This window comes from Hylaeus volcanicus, chromosome 5, assembly GCF_026283585.1.
Source record: "Hylaeus volcanicus isolate JK05 chromosome 5, UHH_iyHylVolc1.0_haploid, whole genome shotgun sequence".
In the NCBI taxonomy this organism is placed as follows: domain Eukaryota; kingdom Metazoa; phylum Arthropoda; class Insecta; order Hymenoptera; family Colletidae; genus Hylaeus; species Hylaeus volcanicus.
In genome coordinates, this window is record NC_071980.1 from 18,837,293 (window position 1) to 18,857,922 (window position 20,630).

Genomic DNA, 20,630 nt, shown 5'->3' on the forward strand with positions numbered 1-20,630 from the left:
GAAAAGTAGAAGTTCATTCGTAAAATAAATATATAAAGCTGTATGACTTTAATTTTGATTTCTGAAATATGCATCTGTCTGTTACTAAGGACTTATCTAATTAATACGAATGCTTGTTGTATAAGAAAAAGAGAGAATGTACATTCGTAGTTCCCATTTTCGTTCAATGATTTTGAGTATGAAAATTGATGATATAACTTTTTAAGAGAACTAGTTTGAAGAAGGTCACGTTATTCAAATATTCCACGATGGTCAATCTTCATACTTAACGTTATTTTTTTCAGTTATATCAAGGCAGTACTATGGACTTGTAAGATCTAAAAAAGATTGGAGCTGAATCTTACGAAGAAGCGTATAAAAAATTGAATCTCATTACTTTCACGAGCCTTGGCATGCATGATATAAATATTTTGAACTGTTCACTAAGCATAAGAATAATAATAATAGTAAGGGTGGACAAGTTATTTGGTTTACCTAGCATGTGACACTATGCGTATTTATTAATTCTAGGATGACTTCTGCAAGGGTTGACCAGAAGGATCACTTTACATCCCTCTTGAGATTTGAATTTAATATCTACTCTAATTTCGTATAATCCTAGCCCAGGTATTCTAATTTCAGTAGACTTCAGTAGACACTGCCCTTCATACTGTTAATACCAGTTAAAAGCTACCCATTCACCAAGCCTATAAACAATCTACAAATCCTCCCAGGATTAATAAATTAGTATGCAATTCAACAGCTCTTACGCATCGGCATCGAAAGCTTTCAACGCCCACCATCTTGTTTCTCTTCGATAGCTACTACTCTACGCAATGTCCACCCCTTGAAATTCATAATTAAAGAAACAATAAAGTAAATTTCATGTGCACCAATACAACAAACGCCGTAAGCGACGAAGTCCGCCGTGAGATAGAAGTAGAAGAGGCAAGAAAGAGTGCCACTTACCCTAGCTTCTGCGGTGAGAATATAACCCTGGTCCAGGGCTTTCGCGAAGTCAAGGCTCTTTCCCGATGGGTCTCCGATAAGCCTGCCCACTCTAGGATCAATTATCCCCGTGTTTATAGCCTCTAGCAAACTAACGATTTTACCGGTGCCAGGCTCTTTGATCACTGTGCTGGACGGATCGATCGAACCGACGTCGATCGCCTCCTTCAACGTGGCGGGGTTACGATCGAACGCGGACGCGACACGGAAGGGATCATCGAAGCTACCGGACGCGACGTCGTACAGGCCAAACTCCAGGGCCTCGATGAATGACAGACCGCGTTTAGGCGTTATCAAAAGCTCCTGCTCGATAGCTTTCGCCAATGGATACAATCTCGAAGTCTCGGTCTCCAAAACGTTCCCTTTCTCGGCGTCCATCAGGCCCTTCCTGAACGCCTCTGCCAACTTTACTAGCTTCTTCTTCTTCGTGTCTTTGATCAGAGCGGACTCAGAGTCGACGATACCAAGACCGACAGCATCTTTCAAGCTAACTGGCTCGTTGGTCTTGGGGTCCGTCAGTTTCCCACCCTCCGCGGACAAGAATCCTTTCTCCCAGGCCTCCTCGAAGGTCAGAGGTCGCGAGAAAAAGACCTCGACGTCACCGAATCGAACGAATCGAGGTGCCAATTTGCCATCTGAGGTTCTGAGCAAGTCTGATTCAATGGTTGCCCTTACAGCTGGGTCGAGAATGCCGTCGCCGAGGATGCTGTTGATCGTGACGAACCTGCCTGTCTTGGGATGTCTGATGACGGCAGTGTTGGGGTCGATGAGACGATTGTCGATTGCTTCTTGGATAGTGTACTCTCGAGGAGAGGGCTCGTCCTTGCGAGTGAGACTTCGACGCGCTGGTTGGTGCGTCAATGGCTTCTCTAGGGTGACTAGAAGTCCACGTTCGAGAGCGACGTCGATGGGATAGGCGCGTTTCGTTTTCGAATCTAGGATCCGTCCATAGGGGACGTCGATGGCGCCGTTTTCAATTCCCGCCAAGAGGGACGTTATCTGTCCAGTGGTCGCGTCTTTGAGAGCAGTTGTGTCGGGATCGAGGAGGCCAACGTCGAAGGCATGAGTTAGATCGTGACTCTCGTTTGTTCGAGGATCGACGAACACTCCAGTTTGGCTTCGATAAAGGTCGCAGGCCACTGCTTCCTCTATGCCTAATGGTAGCTTGGAGGGAACTATGTGTCCTCTGGTTACAGCCTCTCGTAGATCGATAGATCCCTCGTTATCAGGCAGTGCGTTATAAGTACCGCGAGTATCGTCGATAACGTTCGTAGAAATAGCGTCCGTGAGTGGCATGTATCGATCGGATCGAGCGTCGCGTACGAGCGACGTCAGAGGATCTATCAGCTCGGATCGACACGCTTCTGCGAGAGTGAGCTTCTGGTTGGTGGACGGATGCGTGAACGTTCCCGAGGAGGGATCGTAGGTGTTCATCACGATCGCCTGGTGAAGACTGAATTCCGTGGTCTCGATATCGACGATCAGCCCTAGCTGCAAGGCTAAGGATAAGGACACCGATCTGTTCGCCCCTGGCTCTTTAAACATCCCCGATCGTCGATCGATCACACCCGCGCGACAGGTTTCCGCCAACGACAGCAACCTATCAGCCCGTTTATCCCAGTAACACGCGAGCATAGGACTCACCACGCAGTTCCTCATGGCTTCGTGCAGAGTTACCGATCTTCCCGTGCTGGGATCGGTGATTTTCCCAGTCTGGTCGTTGTACAGACCTTGATGGATGGCTCTCTGCAGGGACACGGCTGCTCGGTGATCGACGATCAGGCCAGCGTCGTAAGCCTCCTGCAGAGACATGTCCGAATCTGCGGTGACGTTTACCTTGCCAGTGACGCCGTTGATGTATCCTGATCTTATAGCCTCCATCAGCGAGATCCTCTCGCGGAAGCCGCTTCTGCCATCCTTCACAGTCACGGACTCCACGTCTATCAAGTTTTTCTTTATCGCCTCGAGTAGAGTCAAATAAACGCCTGTTTGAGGATCAAGGAATGTGTTCGTTCTCTCGTCCAGAATACCCTTGTAGATAGCCTCGCTAAAGGTCATAGGTCGTCGAGCCTCCAGGAGCAATCCGTGCTCCAACGCCTCGCGGAAGTCCAACCGTTTTCCTTTCTCATTCGTCACAGTTCCCGTCTTAGGGTCGACGATCAGTTCCTTCATGGCTTTATCGAAGGTGATAACCTTGCCTTCGGGTTGGCGAACCACTACCGCGGTGCTGGGATCGATAACGCCAGCTTTAATGGCGCGATCGGTTGGCAGCTTCTCCTTGGTCTCTGGAACGATGAAGCGACCTGTCGTGGGTTCGTAAAGGCCCTTGAATATTGCTTCAGGAAGCGAGATTTTGCGCTTGGCTGGCACAATGATACCACGATCGAAGGCATCGGTCAGTGATAAAGGTGAATTGGTGGTGGGATCGACGGCTGTGCCTGTTTTGGGATCGATCAGGCCTAACTTTATGGCCTTCCCAAGAGAAATTATCTCGCTGTTCCTTGGATCTTTAACAGAAGGACTGTCTTTGGCGATCAGACCGATATCTAGCGCTTTCTCGAGGGTGTAACTAGTGCCATCTATGGCGAAGGTGCCCTTCTGAGGATCGTACGTCTGATGGGCGAGGGCTTCTTGCAGGGACCAGGGTTTCAAGGTGCTGAGGATGTATCCCTTTTCATGAGCGATGTCTAACGTCATGGGATGAGGGGAGATCAATATTCCCTTCTCAAGGTCGATCAAATTACTCTCCTCGGCCTCCCGCAGAGACAGGACCCTGTCTGATCGATCGTCCCTGACCATCGTTGTCTCTCCATCTACGTAGCCTGTAACAAGTGCTTCCTTCAAGGTGGTCTCCTCTCCAGTTGTAGGATTAGCGACTAGACCTGTCGTCGAGTTATAGTACTCCTGAACGATTGCATCAGTCAGTGAAGGAACGAAGCCTGTTGTGGCAATAATGCCTCTTCTTAGGGCAACGTTCAAAGGAAGCTGTTCACCCGTCTTAGTGTCTCTTAATCGTCCTGTGCTTGGATCCAGCAGCTTCGACTCGTCGCTCAGCGCTTCCTCCAGCGAGAGGAATGTTCCCGCTTTGGTGTCCTCGCATTCGCTGATGAAGGCGTCGATCAGTCCTCTGCGCACGCTCTCCTCCGCGTCTATCCACTGGCCGGTTAACGTGTCTAGGATCCTACCTGTGTTTTCATCGTAGAGACCCTTTTTGATGGCAGCTTCCAACGAAATCGGTTTACGCGATTTAGGGACGACCAGTCCCTTAACAAAGGCGTCCTCGACGTCCACGTCTCCACCAGACTCTAGTATCTCTTGCAACGAGACGACCTCGTCGTTCACGGGATCTCGAACGCTGATCGTGCTGGGATCGATCAGTCCAATCTCGATGGCTTCGTTCAGCTTCATCGTTTGATTCGTCGAGGGATCGCGGATCTCGCAAGTAGATGGATCTAGTAAACGGTTCTCAATGGCGTCGCGCAGACTCAAGCCTTCTCGATTAATGATCTCAGAGATCGCTGACTGCTCAGCCTTGGGCATCTGCTTGATCAACTCTACCTTCACTGCCTCGAAGAAGGGTATCTTTCTACCTGTTTTCGGCTCGACCATGTATCCGTGGTTTCTATCCACGAGAGGCTTGGCAATCGCGTCGCGAAGGGACACGTACTTGTCCATGGTTCTGCAAGACAAATCTTTTACCAATACTTGATCTGCGTCGATAAAGCCGAGATCCAGGACGAAGTCGTTGAAAGACACCACCTCTCCTGTCTCTGGATCCAAGAACTTATCCTTCTCGAGATCGTACGCTCTTCTGACGACCAGATCCATGGCTGTTAAATTCGGAGTCACCTCGAACACGAACCTCGTTCCATCTTCTTCGAGGTTGTAGTCGTTCTCTTTTTCTAGTCGATTTTCTTCGGCTTCCAGCTGCTCGAACTCTTCCAATGCTTCTGCTTCGATGGCCATCTGTTGTTTAGATGAACTCTCTACCTTCTCTACCGGTGGTTCTTCTGGTTTCGGTTCCGTTTTCGAATGTTCTTTCGGTGTTTCTTGTTTAAGCGATAATTCCGTTGTTTTCGCGACCTGTGGCTGTAGTTCTTCTTTCTCTTTTACTTGCAGGTTTTCTTTTTCAAGTTTCTGTTCGGTGGGTACCAAAGTTTCTTCCGCTTGAGGTTGTTGTTTGGATGGCTCTACTTTTCCTGGCTTTTCCTTTTGCTCTTGTACCTGAGGAGACTCTTTCACTGCTTCTGTTTTACCTTTACTGAATTCTTCATTAGGCTTTTCTATTGCCACCGACTTTCTTTCCAGACTACCATCTACTACTGATGTCGTCCGTTCTTGTAACACACCTGACGAAACCTTCTGTTCGTTCTTCTGAGGAACCTTTTGCTCCTTTATCTTCTTATCGGCTTCTTTACCTTTGTCCTTGTTGGTAGCATCGCGAACAGCGTCGTACACCGCCTTTCCAGCCAGAACAGGTGCCAGAACAGGTGCTGCCACCGCCAGCAGGCCCAACTTGGCCGCCTGCTTCAAAGAAACGGACCCACGACCTTCGGAGCCCTTGGCCTTCCCCGTGACAGGGTCGATGATTCCTTTTTCGATTGCTTCTTTAGTCGTGACCGTCTTGGTAGTCTTGGTGTCGTAAAGAGGAGTATTAGGGTCGACCAGGCCAACCTGCATGGCTTCCGTGAGAGTGTACGATTTTTTAGTATCTGGGTCGACGAATCTCTCGGTTTCTTCGTCGTAAATCTGGTCGATTTTATGGGTCTCTGCGCTGGTAACTGCGTCAGGTTGATTGGAAGATCCATCCAAGAATCCGTGCTCTATAGCTTCTCGAATAGGCATCGCGATTCCTGTCGAAGGATTGGTGTAGGTGCCAGCGGCGATATCGAGCAGGCCCTTCTGAAGCGCGTCGTCGAAAGTCATCTTGATGTCTTTGGTGGTGAATTCTTCCCTACGTTCAGACTCGTCCTTGACGATTCCTCTGCGACGAGCCTCGTCGATGCTCATGGTGTCACCTGTCTCGATGTTTCGGATCTCGCTAGCGTTCACCAAAGCGTAACCTTGCAGAATATCGATGGTCTTGGTGGTGACTGTGTGGTAAGACGTGATGGTTTCGGTGATGCCACACGAGGTTACTGTTACAGACGCGTTGGTGACTGGTGGTTTGACGACTAGTAGGCCAGATTCGATTGCTTCGAATATTGGTACCGGAGTGCCAGTGGTCGGGTGAACGAAGACACCCTTCTCACGATCGATTAAACCAGCCTCGAGGGCTTTGGTCACCTCCATGCTGTCGGAGGCGACAGGGCATGGCAAAGACATTATAAAGTTTCCCTGTATGGCGTCCTCGAGGGGCAAGAGCTCTTCTGTGATTGGATGTCTTATTTCCTTGCCCGTAGCATCGATCAAACCGCGTTCGAGCGCCACTGGGAAGGTCATGCCAGCCGGAGGTATCTGTTCCTGGCCCTTGTCCGAATCCGCGAACACATTACTCTCGACAGCTTTCACCAGGTCAACGATGCCACCTTCGCTGGTTTTTATCAAGGACCTCTCAGGATCTACGAGGTCGCTATCGATGGCATTACGAAGAGTCTCCGTGCGACCATTGGAGCATGTTAGTTTCGACAGAGGATCGACAATCTCGCAGAGGATCGCCTCTCTGAGAGTAAGGTGCGCGCCAGTCTCTGGGTGAACGACTTTGCCCTCTTCAGGGTCTAGCAGACCCTGCTTGTACAAACCAGGAATCGACAAGCTCTTGGCCAGAGGTACCAAAACGTCAGCACTCTCGGGATCCAAGATTCCACGCTCGACTGCTTCGCCAATGTTCAGGACATCTCCTCTCTGAGGATCTACGATCTTCCCTGATGCAGCGTCTATTCGTTTGCTGCGGATAGCCTCCGAAAGCGTGACAAGCTTACCGTCGTCCACTGCCAGCTGCCTTGCAAGAACCTCCGCGGTCTCTGGGTCGATCAGACCGCTCTCGACGGCTTCCTTCACTTTTACTACTCTCTTCCTCATCTTCTGAAGGACGATCGGTTTAGCTTCGCCGTCGAAATCCTGCGACACGGTTGCCTTGCCTATAGTCACTCTATATTTGGGTTCGAAGCTTACTCTGGCTTTAAACTTCGCGTCGGTCTCTGGTTCGGCTTCTCCGTCGGTTCTCGAGACGGAGTGTTCCTCGCTCGTGGCTCCACTTGGCGAGAAATCCGTCACGGAGTCTATTACAGACGTGGATCCAATAGCAGAGTCCATTTCGGACATAGATGCGGAAGTGGTAGGTTTGCCAGCGGTTTCTTCTTCAGGGGATCTTTCAGCTTCTGTCTTCTGGGTTAAAATGGCGGAAGTGTCGGTGGTAGGAGTGAAGGATGCGACTGGCACAAGAGGGGAGCCCACTACGTTCACTATACCGAATTTGGCTGCGTCTAGCAACGATATCTTTCTCTGCTCGTCGACTTTGTATTCCGCCGTCTCCACGTTGACTACGCCACGTTGAATGGCTTCCACTATGCTGATATCCTTTCCTGAGACAGGGTCTTTCACGATCACCACATCGTGAGGCAGAGTGCCCTCGGAAAGAGCAGCTAGCAACTCGCTAGACTTTCCAGTTTCGGTTGATATGACCAGAGCCGTGCTTGGATCGTAAATGAGACCTCGCGAGACTCGCACTGGATCGGGTATCGATAGATTTGCTTCTGATACTTTGATCTCCAACTGCTTCGAGGGATCATCTGATCGCGATAGTTCGAGCTTGTCAGGCTCTCCAGATACCTTGGTAATTCGAAGTAGCCTCTGTTGAGAGTTATCTACCTCAGGATGCCTACCTGCTAGGATTACCAGTTCTTTGCTGATCGCTTCTTTCATCGAAATCTTTTCTGGTTCGGCGTAGTGACCAGTAGAATCTAAGATGTTCTTCTCCAGGCTTCGTAGCAGGGAAACTTTCCTACCGTTACTGGGGTCTATCACGAGACCCGAATTGGGATCTATTATTCGAAGCTTGACGCACTCCTCGAAGGAGACCAGTCTATCGGTTCCTGGGATTATGAACAAACCTGTGGTTGGATCGAACAACTTTCGTTCGATCGCCTCTGAAAGGGACCATCCGTCGGTAGGGAGCTCGAACACGCGTCTTTCGATTGGCGTACTCTCCCTGGAAAGTCTGTCAATTGTAGAGTCGATGATGACACTCGTGTCTTGATCTTGATCTGGGTCCTTGAGTCGATCGGACCACGACAGTTGTGCTGCGTACCTATCGTCCTCGGACACCTTCGTCGGGGTTTGAGATATAGTTTCGTTCTTATTTTTGATTATAGTGCTCGTATTCGTATTCGAAGAAGAGACTACACGATCTTTGGTAATGATGGTCGTGGTCATGCCGATGGCTCGCGGCACGTTGTCGTTCAGCGTTGAGTCGAAGGACTCGTCGACATCCATCGCTCTGTCAACGGAAGGCGTTCGTTCTCTCTCGTCTATTAGTTTCCTAGCGACTCTTTCAGGCTCCTCATGATGAATTTCCCTGACCTTTGTTACAGTCTGCGTGGTAACAGTAACGTTCAACAAACCTGTGAGCAAGGCAGCACCATCGGGGGTAATGAGTCCTCGTTTTATCGCATTTTCTAAAGGCACTGGCTTCTTGGTCCGGGGATCCAACAGGAGACCAGTCCTGGGATCGAGAAGTCCAGAGAAAACGGCTTCGAGGAACGTGATCTCTCTGCCCTCTTCGATTATTCCGATTCCTCTGTTCAGCATCTCTGAGACTTCTGGTCGAACGTAGCCTAGCTTCTCGGCTTCAGCCAGCGAAACCGTCTCTCCTGTATTGGGATCGACTATGTAGCTACCACCAGACTTGGAACTGATCAAACCTTTGAGCAACGCGGCGTTCAGGGTCACGAACTCCCCAGTCAAGGGATCTTTGAAACCGTCCACGTCGAATATCGTCTTCTGGGCGAGGGAAGTGATCAATCCCTTCTCCACAGCCTCAGAAATAGCGCACTCCTCCGTGGAGTCGCGGTAGGTGGCTTTCTGTGGATCGATCAAACCACGGTTCAACGCCTCTGCCAGCGTGACCCTCTCGCCCGTTCTCGGGTCGACAATCGAGTTCAAACGATCCGTATCGAGAACACCTCTCTCGATCGCCTCCGTCACGGTCAATTTCGTTCGATGCGCCGGACTAGTAATCCTTCCGCTCTCGTCGATGATCCCCGAGTCCTGGCAATCTTTCAACGTCATCGGTTTGACTATCAACCGCATTCGACGCGCCTCCTTCAAAGACAATTTCTCCATCGTCACGCCGTGCATGTACTTTCCAGTCTTGGGGTTGATTATACCAAACCTTATAGCTTCCAGAAGCGTCACCTTGGTGTCGTTTTTCGCGTCCACGATCTCTCTCGCGGTGGGATCCAGTATCCCTTTCTTTACGGCCTCATCGAGAGCGTAGCTCTCACCCGTAACTCTGTCGAAGACGCGACCGAGCGTCTCGTCCACCAAGCCCTGGGATATCGCGTCGGAGAGAGGCAACGCGCTCCTCTTCACCGTGACGGTCACGTCGAGTTTGGTCAGGTAACCCCTCGCGTGCGCCTCCTCCACCGACAGCCTCTCGCCGTCCTCCGTAACGAGTTCGCCCGTGCGCGGATCCAACGCGGAACCTCGCCCTTCGGCCGCGTCGTCCTTTATCGCATCGGCTACCCTAACCGTCACGTCGTTTGAATCGACGGGCGCGTCCTGTCTGTAAGTTACCTTCGCTCTGTCCCCTGACCCGTCGTTTTTCTCCGCGTCGTACAGCTCCCGCTGGATAGCCTCGAGCAGAGACACCGGTCGTCCCTCCTCGTCGAAGCCGCATGGGCCTAGCAGACGATCCGCGAGACGCGGATCGATCATCTTCTCGCGGGCCGCCTCCTCTATCGTAACGGTCTTTCTGCCATCCTTCGAGCACGCTATCCTACCCCTCCTAACGTCCAGGATCCTAAGACTAATCGCCTCGCCAACCGTCAACACGTTCCCCGTCCTCGGATCTACGATACCCCTAGCTTCTATTACGTTCTCTGTACCTATACCCTCGTCCGCCCGCTCTATCCTCTTAAGACTCCTAATCTCGCTAAAATGTACGCCGCTGGCGCTGCTGGTCTTCGACCAGGATGCCTCGTCCCTCTCGTCGCTACGTTCCCTCTTCTCGTCGTTCTCGCGTCTTTGCGTGATCTTTTCCCGCTCGATCTCGATCTCCGACTGCGAAGTCGGAACGGTAGCGACATCCTGGCCGAGGCGAGAACGCTCCTGGGGACTCGAGCGACGCGTCGTATCGCTGGAGACCGTCTCGGTCCTCTCGGTACGCTCTGTCCTCTCGTGTCGCTCCAAACTGTACCTGGAAGTAGTGGACGAAATGGAAAAATTATTTCTTAGCGGACAGAGGTATGTCCCGTGGATACTTGGTTTACTTACTGGGACTGTGTGTAGTGCGTCGTCGTCGACGTGTAACGTTCTTCGCAGGTGCTGCTCTCGTAGATGTTGAACTCTGTGCGGAACGTTCTGAGCGGCCTTTGCTCTTGAAGGGCGCGCTGGAACATTTATTAAATAATATGCTTTGAGTTTCATCGTGTTTGTTAATATGAAATTTTGTGTGCGATAGTCTTTAGATATAAATATTTCTTAACGAGGTTTGCTTTGACACAGTTCTAGAACAAAATTCGTGTACAGAGAGTCAAGTATTAATGTAATAAAGACAATATTTCACTAATAATCCATTAATATTCCATTCCATTCCACAATATAGTATTCTATTAACGCGATAAAGATAATATTTCAATAAAGATATTTGCTGATAAATTGTATATCGACAAGAATAACTTTCTTATACTTTAACGATTACGAGATCCCATAACTCGAAACTCTCGGCATGCGTTGATAGCGAGACACGGAAAGCCTCAATTGGCGCGTAATCGTGTTCAACGATAGAAGAGATTGCAGGAAGATTGAGTTTACCCTCCGATACAATTGAGAAAGCGTGCAAAGTTGGCAAACGCCTATCAGACCAGACGTTGATAGCGAATTGAAGACGAGTGGACATTTTCGATTCTAACTTGGGAATCGATTCGACGAATTTGCAATTAAACCTTTGGCACGCAGTTTTCCAAGATGTTAATACCTATGTACTGGGTTATTCAGTCAGATGAAGATAACCTTAGTCCGCAATTACACTTTAGGTAAGTCAAAGTTTGCGCCAATTTAAACGCTGACATAGAAACTCGGAATACGGTCATGCACGTGTGCTTTGGAATAACTCCATCGTATTTTCAACTGTTTTGAAACTTGGAGAACGATTATAGATGATCGAATTCCCACGGTTAAAATTACAATATAACAATCATTCAACTTCAAACTAATTCATTCCTGAAATAGTAAATACATAAAGCTATATGTAATTTTAATTTCGGTTTCCAAGGATACGACTTCTCTTCGCTAATTTAAAGAAATATAATTATCTATCGATAACTTCCATCAGTAATAAAAATGATTTTTCTTCCACACTACAAAAAAAAAAAAAAAAAAAAAAAAATCAATATATGGAGAACCGTCGAAGGCCCCCGTGGCACCAGTTTCTCCACGTTGAATCCGTTCCTGGTCGAGTTGAAAAAGGTTAAGAACCACTGCGTTACAAGTTATCGCACGCTGGAGTGACATATGACTCACGGAATGCTATCATCCAATAAATAAGTCCAAAGTCGCACAGAAACCGTGTTCAAAACAAACCATATCACCGCCAGGAATTCACCTGACGATCAAATAAAATACTCGACGATGGCAATTTAGCAATTACCGCGCTGACGATCTGTCTGTCCAGCGTCATCGTCGACGAATCCATCGTTCCCACTGAAACACGAAATCCTCAAAGACGTGCGAGAACACGCGACGTGTCTCGATTCGGGTACACCTCGCCTCGACACGATTCCACCTGCGTTTCGAGAGACCCGTGTCGCGTGTCGGTCTTCGCGTCACTGTCAGAGCCCTGTCGCATGTTCGCTCGTCGAAACACAACGCGCGTTTAATCGAACGGCTCCCCGCGGCCGACTGACTCCAACTCGAGTTGGCACGAGGCCGGCCAGCTCGTAAACTCGAGAAACGAGGTATCCGCGCGTGGAAAAGCCAGATTCTTTTTTTAGAAACGCGACATACTCCGAGCATCGCCGGCGGCGAGCGTTTCAAGCGACGAACCGCCACCGTTTCCTTTCGTTACGCAGTAATTGATATCCACGCGCGAAATCGATTCGGGCTGAACGCGATCCTTGGACACGCGGACATTCCCGAGGGCGATATTAATCTGGAGTTTCTTTTTCGAAGGAAATACAGCGTTGGTGTTATAAAAGAGGATGTAGGAGGAGAGGAAGGGAGTATGGAATGGGAAACATGATAGAGTGGCAAAGGTTGAGCGGTTGCATTTCCTTATGGAGGAGTAGTTGGCCACTTCCTCGATACCGAAGGACGAGGTAGATTTTATATGTAGACTTATTTACAGTTTTTTAAAGGATGATGCTTGGTACTGGTCACTCTTAATACGTCTCAAAACATACTATAGTACAATGGTTATTCTGAATACTGAAAGCGAACATAAGGAATCGGAATAAGAGTCAGATAGTATGTTAAAGGTTGACCAGCTGCATCTCCCTCTAATATAAAATGGAATTTTGAACTCTGGAACACACTTTTCCCAATAAATAAACTTGCTTCCATTTCTCGAAAGTAGGGTGCACCTGGTCACTCTCAACCTTCTCCAAAACCTTAATACGGTACAGTTATGCCACGAAATATTGTCCAGATCAGCGGATAAAATTAAAGGATACCGTAATCGATGACTAACAGCACGTGCCTCGAGCGAGACAGAGCACGTGACAGCGCGAAAAAGTATGCTATCAGGATCCCCACCCTTCTATATCACGGTTCGACGGTAACCCGATGGAGGATACACAGCGATTGTACCAGTTATTTCCCATGCAATCTCGTACCTTTCGTACGATCCTGATTCCAGGCATGGCGGAGGGTTTCTTCGCGTCTACGCGCATTTCGTCGCGGTAAACGACTCTTTCGCGAGCGATGAATCGACAGAAATGACCGGCACTGGTAGCCGCCGGCTCTCGACGTGTACGCGATACCAGCGAGTGCCCACCCGAAGCTGGCCAGCGCCAGCTGCGTGCCAAGTTTTCCTCTGCGCCGTCGCCCCTTGGCGCCTATCGAGCGACTCACTACGCGTTTGCACAAACCACTATTACGGAGCCAGAACTCTGGGGTTTTTCGGTTACCGATTCTGGTGGCGCATGCGTTTTCTAAATAGAAACATCGAGAACGCGATTTCGATAGATAACCATAGCGATAACGACTGCGATTGAATTAGAAAAGAGATTCAAAGGGGAACTTGAGGTCACTCCAAGGCTACCGTTCGATGTCAGAAATTTATATAAAATTGAAATTGAAATTGAAATTGAAATTGAAATTAAAACAGAACTTTGTTACTTTCTTGAATTTTTCTAGTACTTTCTAACTTTTTATATATATATATAGAAAGTCGTTTTTAAAGAACCTATCGATGTATGTTATACAATTTTAACTTCTGCGACTTCCAATACACCCTGCTATTAAGGACCCAACAACCACACCCTCAGCCTCCCAAAACAATATAATAAAAAAAGTTCCGAGAAGCACAATATTTCTATTGCAAATGAAATCGGGATCCCGTTGGTTTGATACGCGTAGAAACCTAACTCAAATCTAATCAGGAAAAGTATTGTCGCTGTAAAACTGTGACGCCCGTATCGATCCCAATCGAAGCGGGAAGGATGAAACACGTAACTCTGAACCAGTTCTGTTACGCGCGAACAACGCGTGGGAGGACGAGAGAAGGACACGCAAGAGTAGGGGAAGGAGACGTTACGTCGCCAATTTTGTTCACGTACGATGGAACAATTAACATTTTTGCGGGCCGAGTGTACGCCTTCCAGCCGAGGTCAGCCCTGTGGGACCTCGGCTGCAACTGCGAGGCGTATCGAATCTTAGATCGTGATGATTTTCACAACGCACAATTATGAGGACTGACCAACAGTGTCTCTGTTTCTTTTATAGTCGACTCTTTGGTTTCATATTTTGTTATAGAACTGTATCGTGAAAGACTATCGATAGATTCAAGTAGATCTTCTCTAAAAGACAACCTTTAGATGTTATCTGTGTGGTAACAAACTCAGACTGTTCAAAAATTTAAAACGTATGTCTCAACTGCACCTAAATAGCTACGAAAACAACTTTGTTAGCACACCACTAAGCAATAATTAACGACTGTATGAACACACGAAATGATTGCGTAGAAATTCACTCTTCCTTGAAACATGGAAGAGCGCATGCATAAAAATTCAAATATCCAAGTCTAATAAGAAGGAATACATCCTCCCACACATCATTAGTGATTCAATTTTCGTAATAACTCACCTGCAGAGACGCATCCTCGGGATGAAGCGTCGCCATCTGCCTAACGCGCTCCTGAAGAATATTCACGAGCGTAGTGTACTTCTTATTGAGGGTGTCCAAGTCCCTCGCCACGTGGTCGACCGTCAAGACTCTCTCTCTACGCGGCTTCTTCACCGTGGCGTCCATGGACGGGCAAATATCTTCCAATTGTTCCTTGAACGCTCGAAGTCTTTGTCCATAGATCTAAGGGTTTCGGTTAGCCCATTACGGTTAGCGGATAAGTAATATTAGATCTCGCCTGTACGTCGCTAACCCTTCTATACCCTTAGCGTCACTAGTACCGTGGTTCTAAGGTGCACCCTCGTTGTAAAAGCAAGCAACCGCGTGTACTAAATCACGCGGCCACGACAAATCGACTTCAAACGGGTCGTCTTAGACTTTCAAAGCGATTTTAATTCTTGGCTCAATGTTCAAGTGCCTCGTGTTAAGTGTAACGTGAGTATCATGAGTCAAGCACGACGAATCACCTCCCCAAATAGGATAACTGTACAAATTGCGACGGACTCACGGTTACAGATCTCTTCAGAGCGAAAAGGAACAGAATTGGTAGCTGAAAATATTTCGCACAAGATTCTACAAGAGACTCTTCTCTCTGTAGCTCCAGAGAAGAATAGATCTCACGGAATCTCGTTTAAAGGAAACACTTCCTCTACCCATTTTGCTTCATCTTCGCTTAGAGATCTTCTACAGTCCATTCCAATTCCTAGAGCCTCCTTGTAAAGTGTTCTGTACGAGGTCTTGGGTTTAATACGGACGATCGGTTAACCGTGCCTCCGGGTATCCATTAAAAAGGTAGTGTGCCAAGAGTTAACGGAGTCAGTGAGAGAGAAGCTAGTTCGTGTGGAGTAGCTGGGTGTTCTAAGCGATAAAAGGTGGATTAAAAAGCGTTCGTCCCGGTTCGAACGACTTCTCCTCGCATCTCCCCGAAGGTCAGAAGCCTATGTTAGCGTTAGCGTCGGGACAAGCCTCACGTTGCTTGTATTTACAGCAGCTACGTTACACCAGGCGATTTAAGCGATAATCGGTGACGCGAAGCAGGGAGGGTAAAATAGCTCGCGATGCATCCTTGATCCCTGGAAATAATATTGAAAACTCGAAAATTCTAAATACATTTATCGGTTGACACGGCGAGCATCGTACGAGCCTTGGACACTTTTTGCTCGTACGATTCGCTCGCCTCCGTCGAGTAAGCCCATGGAAAGATCGATGCTGGCTGCGAGGTAGAGTCCATCGTGGCGATAGCGGCGACAGTGACAACGGTAACAGCAGCGCAACGCTTCCCTAGTGATGATCGTAGCGAGATCCACGACGCCGACGAGCATCCTCGTAGCAGAACTTCACGAATCTAGCAGTCGAGGTAGACTTCACGGACAAGGGTGTGACAAACGAGAGGAAAACGCGACACAGGAACCGCGACGCGAGAACGATTGCGCGCGTACATTTTCTAGGGGCCACTATACGTAAAAAGGACTCACGCAATACACCATTCACGCAAGCGTTCATACCGTAAGCTATGGCTACCTAAGGCTACCTAATATGCTAGCTGAGCCTACCGAAGGCTTGCGAATACCCAGTCGCGACAGCATGTCGCGTCTCATCTTACCTTTCCTTCGCGAATCAATCGACCACCGGTCACATTTACCGCCTCGATCGCTGGGGCTCGTTCTACCACTCTGTTCAATAGATTCTGTGACAAATTGTACAACAAATAAATATAGAGTACACCCATGTAGAGATGAACGATTCACCCTGAACTCCTCGCGCGTTACCTTCGCGTTCTCCACCTCTAGTTTGGCATAAGATTCGTCGACGAAGTCGACTTCGTTTCGATAAGCGTGCTCCATCTGCTGAGCCAAGGTGTAGGCTGCTTCAGCGCTGCGAACTCTGTCCACCAGTTGACCACACACGTTCGTCCATCTAGCGTTCAATCGATTCACTTCAGCGTCCAACCTGTCCATGTCCGTGTGTGGACCGCGATGACTCGGTCTCGACTTCTCCACGAGTCGTCTCGCATTGTGCGCGTCCTCGTTCAGTTGGTCCATGGCACTCTGCTGTTGAGTGATAGCGTTCTGGAGGACCCTCAGATCCTCCAACACGTTCTGCAGACCGTCCAAGTCGGCTGGCAGTTCGTCGAACGAGGCCAGTTTTATTTCGAATTCGGAAATCACGGTCGTGTTCTCCTCCAGACTAGATAGCACAATCTCGACGCACTTGAGTCGCTCGATGTAAAGGTTGCTAGCGTTCCAGATATGGTTCCATTTGTTGGTAACGGCGTCGAGCTTGTTCCTCATTGCTGGGGTCTTCAAGGTGATAACACGGAAGGTTTGCTGAACTCGATCGAGATCCGGCGCCAAGCGACGAAGACTCTGCTCGTAGTCCTTGTGCTGCAGAACCAAGTGTTCAAGGCTGTCGAGGTCTCTAGGCAGCGCAGCTGCTATGCGAGCGTTCAAAATCCTCTCCGCTTCGTCGAGCGCCTGCTGAAGGGCTGACACCTGCTCGTTGAAAATGCGACCCGCGTTCTTCGACTCCTCCTCCGCTCTAGCTCGCTTCTCCAACTCGTCAAAAAGTTTGTTCACCTCGGCCATTTCTCGTTTCAATCGTCTCAATTGCGGATCCGCCGGGTCTCCCTCCGACAATAATTTCTCCGCGTCCTCGTTCAACGCTTTTCTGATAGCTGTGCGCTGATCCTGACCCATGGCCAGAAACTGCGGCAGGTCCCAACCCTTCACCACCTTGATGGTCGCGAATATCATATTTTGTCTCAGTCGCAGCTGCTTTCGCTGCCAGAGCGCAACGCTTCGGTCGTATTGTCGTCGCAATCGCTCAGCCGCGTCGAGAGCATCTTTATCGGGAGGCTGAAGAGCGAAACAGACACCTGGCACGGGTGATTCGACGCCTTCTTGGTTCTTGACTCGCCACTTTATCCTACCAGAGTTATCGTACAACGTGCATTGTTCCCCCTTCTCGATCGACATCTGAAAAGCCAATCCATTCGTACAGGATAAGTCAAGGGAGATCAACGAACGAATAACAAAGCGATAGTTGGACTTACGTTCACTTGCTTGTAGCTACACACGCAAGTGACCTGCATAGGTCGCGTCACAGGCTGTCGACGTTGCTTCATGGGAACGACGTCCTTCGCCTGGTCGACCAGCTTCTGAACGTGATCGCCGTAGCTGTTCAATTCCTCGCGGAGCTCTTGCATGCCTTTCAAAAGACGTTCACCCTCGTCCAAGGAGAAGTCGGACTGAGAGTAGATGGTGTTGAGCGTCTCGTCCCTCTTGGTGATCCACTGCTCCGCCTGTTGGATCTCGCGGAAGAACTGTTGGCTCTGAGCAGCGTGTTTCAAGTGAACCTCTAAGCAGAGGGTCAATTGAAGCAGCCAGGCCCACTGACTTTGCATGGCGGACATGTAGGCCTCGATCGTCTTCGCTGCTGGATGATGTTGGAGAACCAGCGCCTCACCTCGATCTTGCACCGCGGAGAATTGAATCTCTCTCTTCTCCAGGTCGCTCATGAGAGACTGCAAACGAGCCAATTATCGGATTAAAGATTGCATCCCGTGACGACCGTCGAATTCGCATATTTAATATTCATCCACGATTATATGCAGATTCGACGGTGACACGAGTTTGCGTGCACGGAATTCGATTTGAAATTTCGTTCCTCGTTACCTCTATACCGGATCCATAGGTACGCTTGGAGAAAAAGGAGAAGCGTTAGCGAGACTTGTTCTGACTGAGACCGCCGACCAGGCGGGTCACGGGGATCGGGAAGTGAAAGGGTTATCGGGCATCGGAAATACCGAAAGGTCAAATACCTCGTAATACTGTTCGATGCTTTGCACGTTCAAGTTCTTGTCGCTCCAGTCGCGCGTCACCTCCGTTTCCTCTTTGGAGCTCAACCAGACCAGCTCGCCCGTCGCCGATTGTATGAAGTCGTGTAACGTGTCCAGATCGGATAGTCTCTTGTTAGAAGCGGATAACAGCTCAGCGTACAGTTTTTGAAGAACGGCGAGGTGTTGACTGTACAACGTCAACTCCTCCCCGTGGAAGTGGCTCTTGGATTGCAGGCATCTATCCACTTTTGGATGGAATTGCTCGATGTTCTTGTGCTCCCTCTGGTGAACGTCCAGCTCGTTTTGCACGCTGGGCAAGTCCGAGCCGTAGTCCGCTTCTTGAAGTTGCTTGATTTTCGCTTTACACCAGTCGATGCAGTCGTGCAGAGCACGGAAATGCGGATTCGTGTCTACCAGACGGGTCTCGTGAACGGTGGTGCGGTGTTTCGTAACGACGCGCTCCTCCACCGGGAAGGACACGGCCGACAGCGGCTGTACCAAACGTTTGTGGAGAAGAGATCGCAACGCGACCCATCGTTGATGCAGCTTCTGAACTCTGGAATATAGAAGAGACGGTTAGGTGGGTTGTTGGATACGAATAGAAAGTGCGCGCCGACTCCTCTTTCTAGGTTGAAAAATGAATTGCTCTTAAACCGTTACGGCGGATCAGGAATAGCATTACCTATGACCTTATACATGGGGTGTTCTATTTATTCTGAGTTTGTATGTGATAATCTAGGAACGATTATGAGGAAAAAATAGTGGACGAAGTTTGAATGTAAACTCAATTGACGATACACTAGGCATGTTGATGTGCTAGTTCGCAGGATGCTGGTGCATATGATAACTGTCAATCACAGTGAATCGGCTCGAGACGCGGAACATCGTGTGAATATAGATAGAATGAACACATTTAGGAATGCGGAGAGCGATGTTGCACGTGTAGTTTAGACGGCTTCATTTGTTGCAAATTTGTAATAAATAATATTATAGATGAGCTTGATGTAGAATTTCTTTCTTATTTGCACCTAGAGACAGGGAGACCTTTACATTTAGAAAAATACCTTTTATGGAGCTCGGCCGCTTGACTGTATCTTCCCTCGGTGAGAGTGTGTACGTCCGTAAAAATGTTCTGAATCTGAGTCTCGGTGTTTCGTATGTCCTGTTCGAGAAGGTCCACCGCGTGCTTCGCTTCGAGAGGATGGAGCCGATCGAGCCGTCTCGCTTCATCCTCCACGCGTCTCTCAAGCTCCTCCAGTCGGTTGTCGGTCGTCTTCATCTCTCTGTGAACTTTCTCGGCCAGTCGTTGCAGTCGTTCGAGTCTAGGGATATAATAAAACTCGTGCAGAAACCAAATAAGAAATATAAATGATAAACAGACAGATTTAATAATATAACACTTTTGTGATACTCGAAAAATTGCAATTCTTTGAGAAAAATGCCTCAGTTTGAGGAAAAATAATTTTCTACGAAAGAGAATTCGTACATGAAGTTAAATGGTAGTAGACTCGAAATAAAAATCGGCGTCGTACAAAGGATGGATCTGTTTACAAAGATGGTATATCTTTTCCCTGATCAACGCAGACAAAATTCCTGTAAATTTACATTTGATAAATTTCCATCTGAAGGTTAGAATCTGTTCTAACATAAACCCTAATTCTTCGAGGTCATACACCTTGCCAGTTACTAAATTCATCGCCATCTTCAAGTTCGCTTTCACTGTTGGCACTTACCGTTTAATTTCGTCGATGATCGCCTGCTCCCTCTCCTGGTGCAGCGTCATCAGTCGGTGCCAATTCTTCTCGATAATGTCGATGTGCAATTCGGGCTCCATGTCCACCTCGCCCACCGCCTCGAAGTACTTCTGAAGATCCCTGAATATGTAAGAGAGCCGTTGCTTATCTCTGTACCTGGGCGGCACCTCGTCGTTCTTGAATTTCGCGCTGTCCGCCGCCAGTTTCTTCATCTCGATCAAAGTGGGCGGGAAGGCGCGTTCCTGCATCAGGCTCATCTTCTCGCGGATCCACAGGTGGAGAGAGCTGGCCAGCTCCCTGTACTCAGCGGATCTTCTCTGAGCCTCGGCGTCGTACAAAGGATGGATCGCGGGCGGCTCCGGGAACACGTCGTAGAGCGAAGAGATATACGTTATCAAGGACTTCTCGTCCGGTTCGGGGGTGTCCACGTCTGTGAAAAACAGCGCACAAAGTGTATGATTAGGATTCAATAAGTCTGGTATGATGGCTGGAATGACTAGAAAAATGTTTTATGGACTATCAGGTTACATCTCAGAAGGTTATGCTAC

The 20,630-nt window shown here is 48.7% G+C and overlaps 1 protein-coding gene across 42 annotated transcripts in view; it reads right to left on the reverse strand.

Annotated features, from left to right (window-relative positions):
* LOC128876873 (dystonin) overlaps window positions 1–20,630 on the reverse strand; it is a 105,414-nt gene that overhangs the window by 35,165 nt on the left and 49,619 nt on the right. For 27 of the 42 annotated variants that reach the window (XR_008457143.1, XM_054123642.1, XM_054123653.1 and 24 more), the window contains 10 exons: window positions 20,062–20,512; window positions 19,393–19,650; window positions 18,311–18,884; window positions 18,165–18,188; window positions 17,543–18,013; window positions 16,260–17,465; window positions 16,094–16,177; window positions 14,452–14,673; window positions 10,423–10,538; window positions 949–10,345 (listed from right to left, as the gene is read on the reverse strand). Coding sequence is in view for 41 of the 42 variants with exons in the window: in XM_054123642.1 (XP_053979617.1) it covers window positions 949–10,345; window positions 10,423–10,538; window positions 14,452–14,673; window positions 16,094–16,177; window positions 16,260–17,465; window positions 17,543–18,013; window positions 18,165–18,188; window positions 18,311–18,884; window positions 19,393–19,650; window positions 20,062–20,512 (12,803 nt within the window). In the remaining variant the exon portion in view is untranslated. Of the gene's footprint in view, window positions 1–948; window positions 10,346–10,422; window positions 10,539–11,797; window positions 11,992–12,980; window positions 13,053–14,451; window positions 14,674–16,093; window positions 16,178–16,259; window positions 17,466–17,542; window positions 18,014–18,164; window positions 18,189–18,310; window positions 18,885–19,392; window positions 19,651–20,061; window positions 20,513–20,630 lie in introns of those variants that run through there. The other 15 variants (XM_054123666.1, XM_054123663.1, XM_054123662.1 and 12 more) reach the window with 6 other exon arrangements.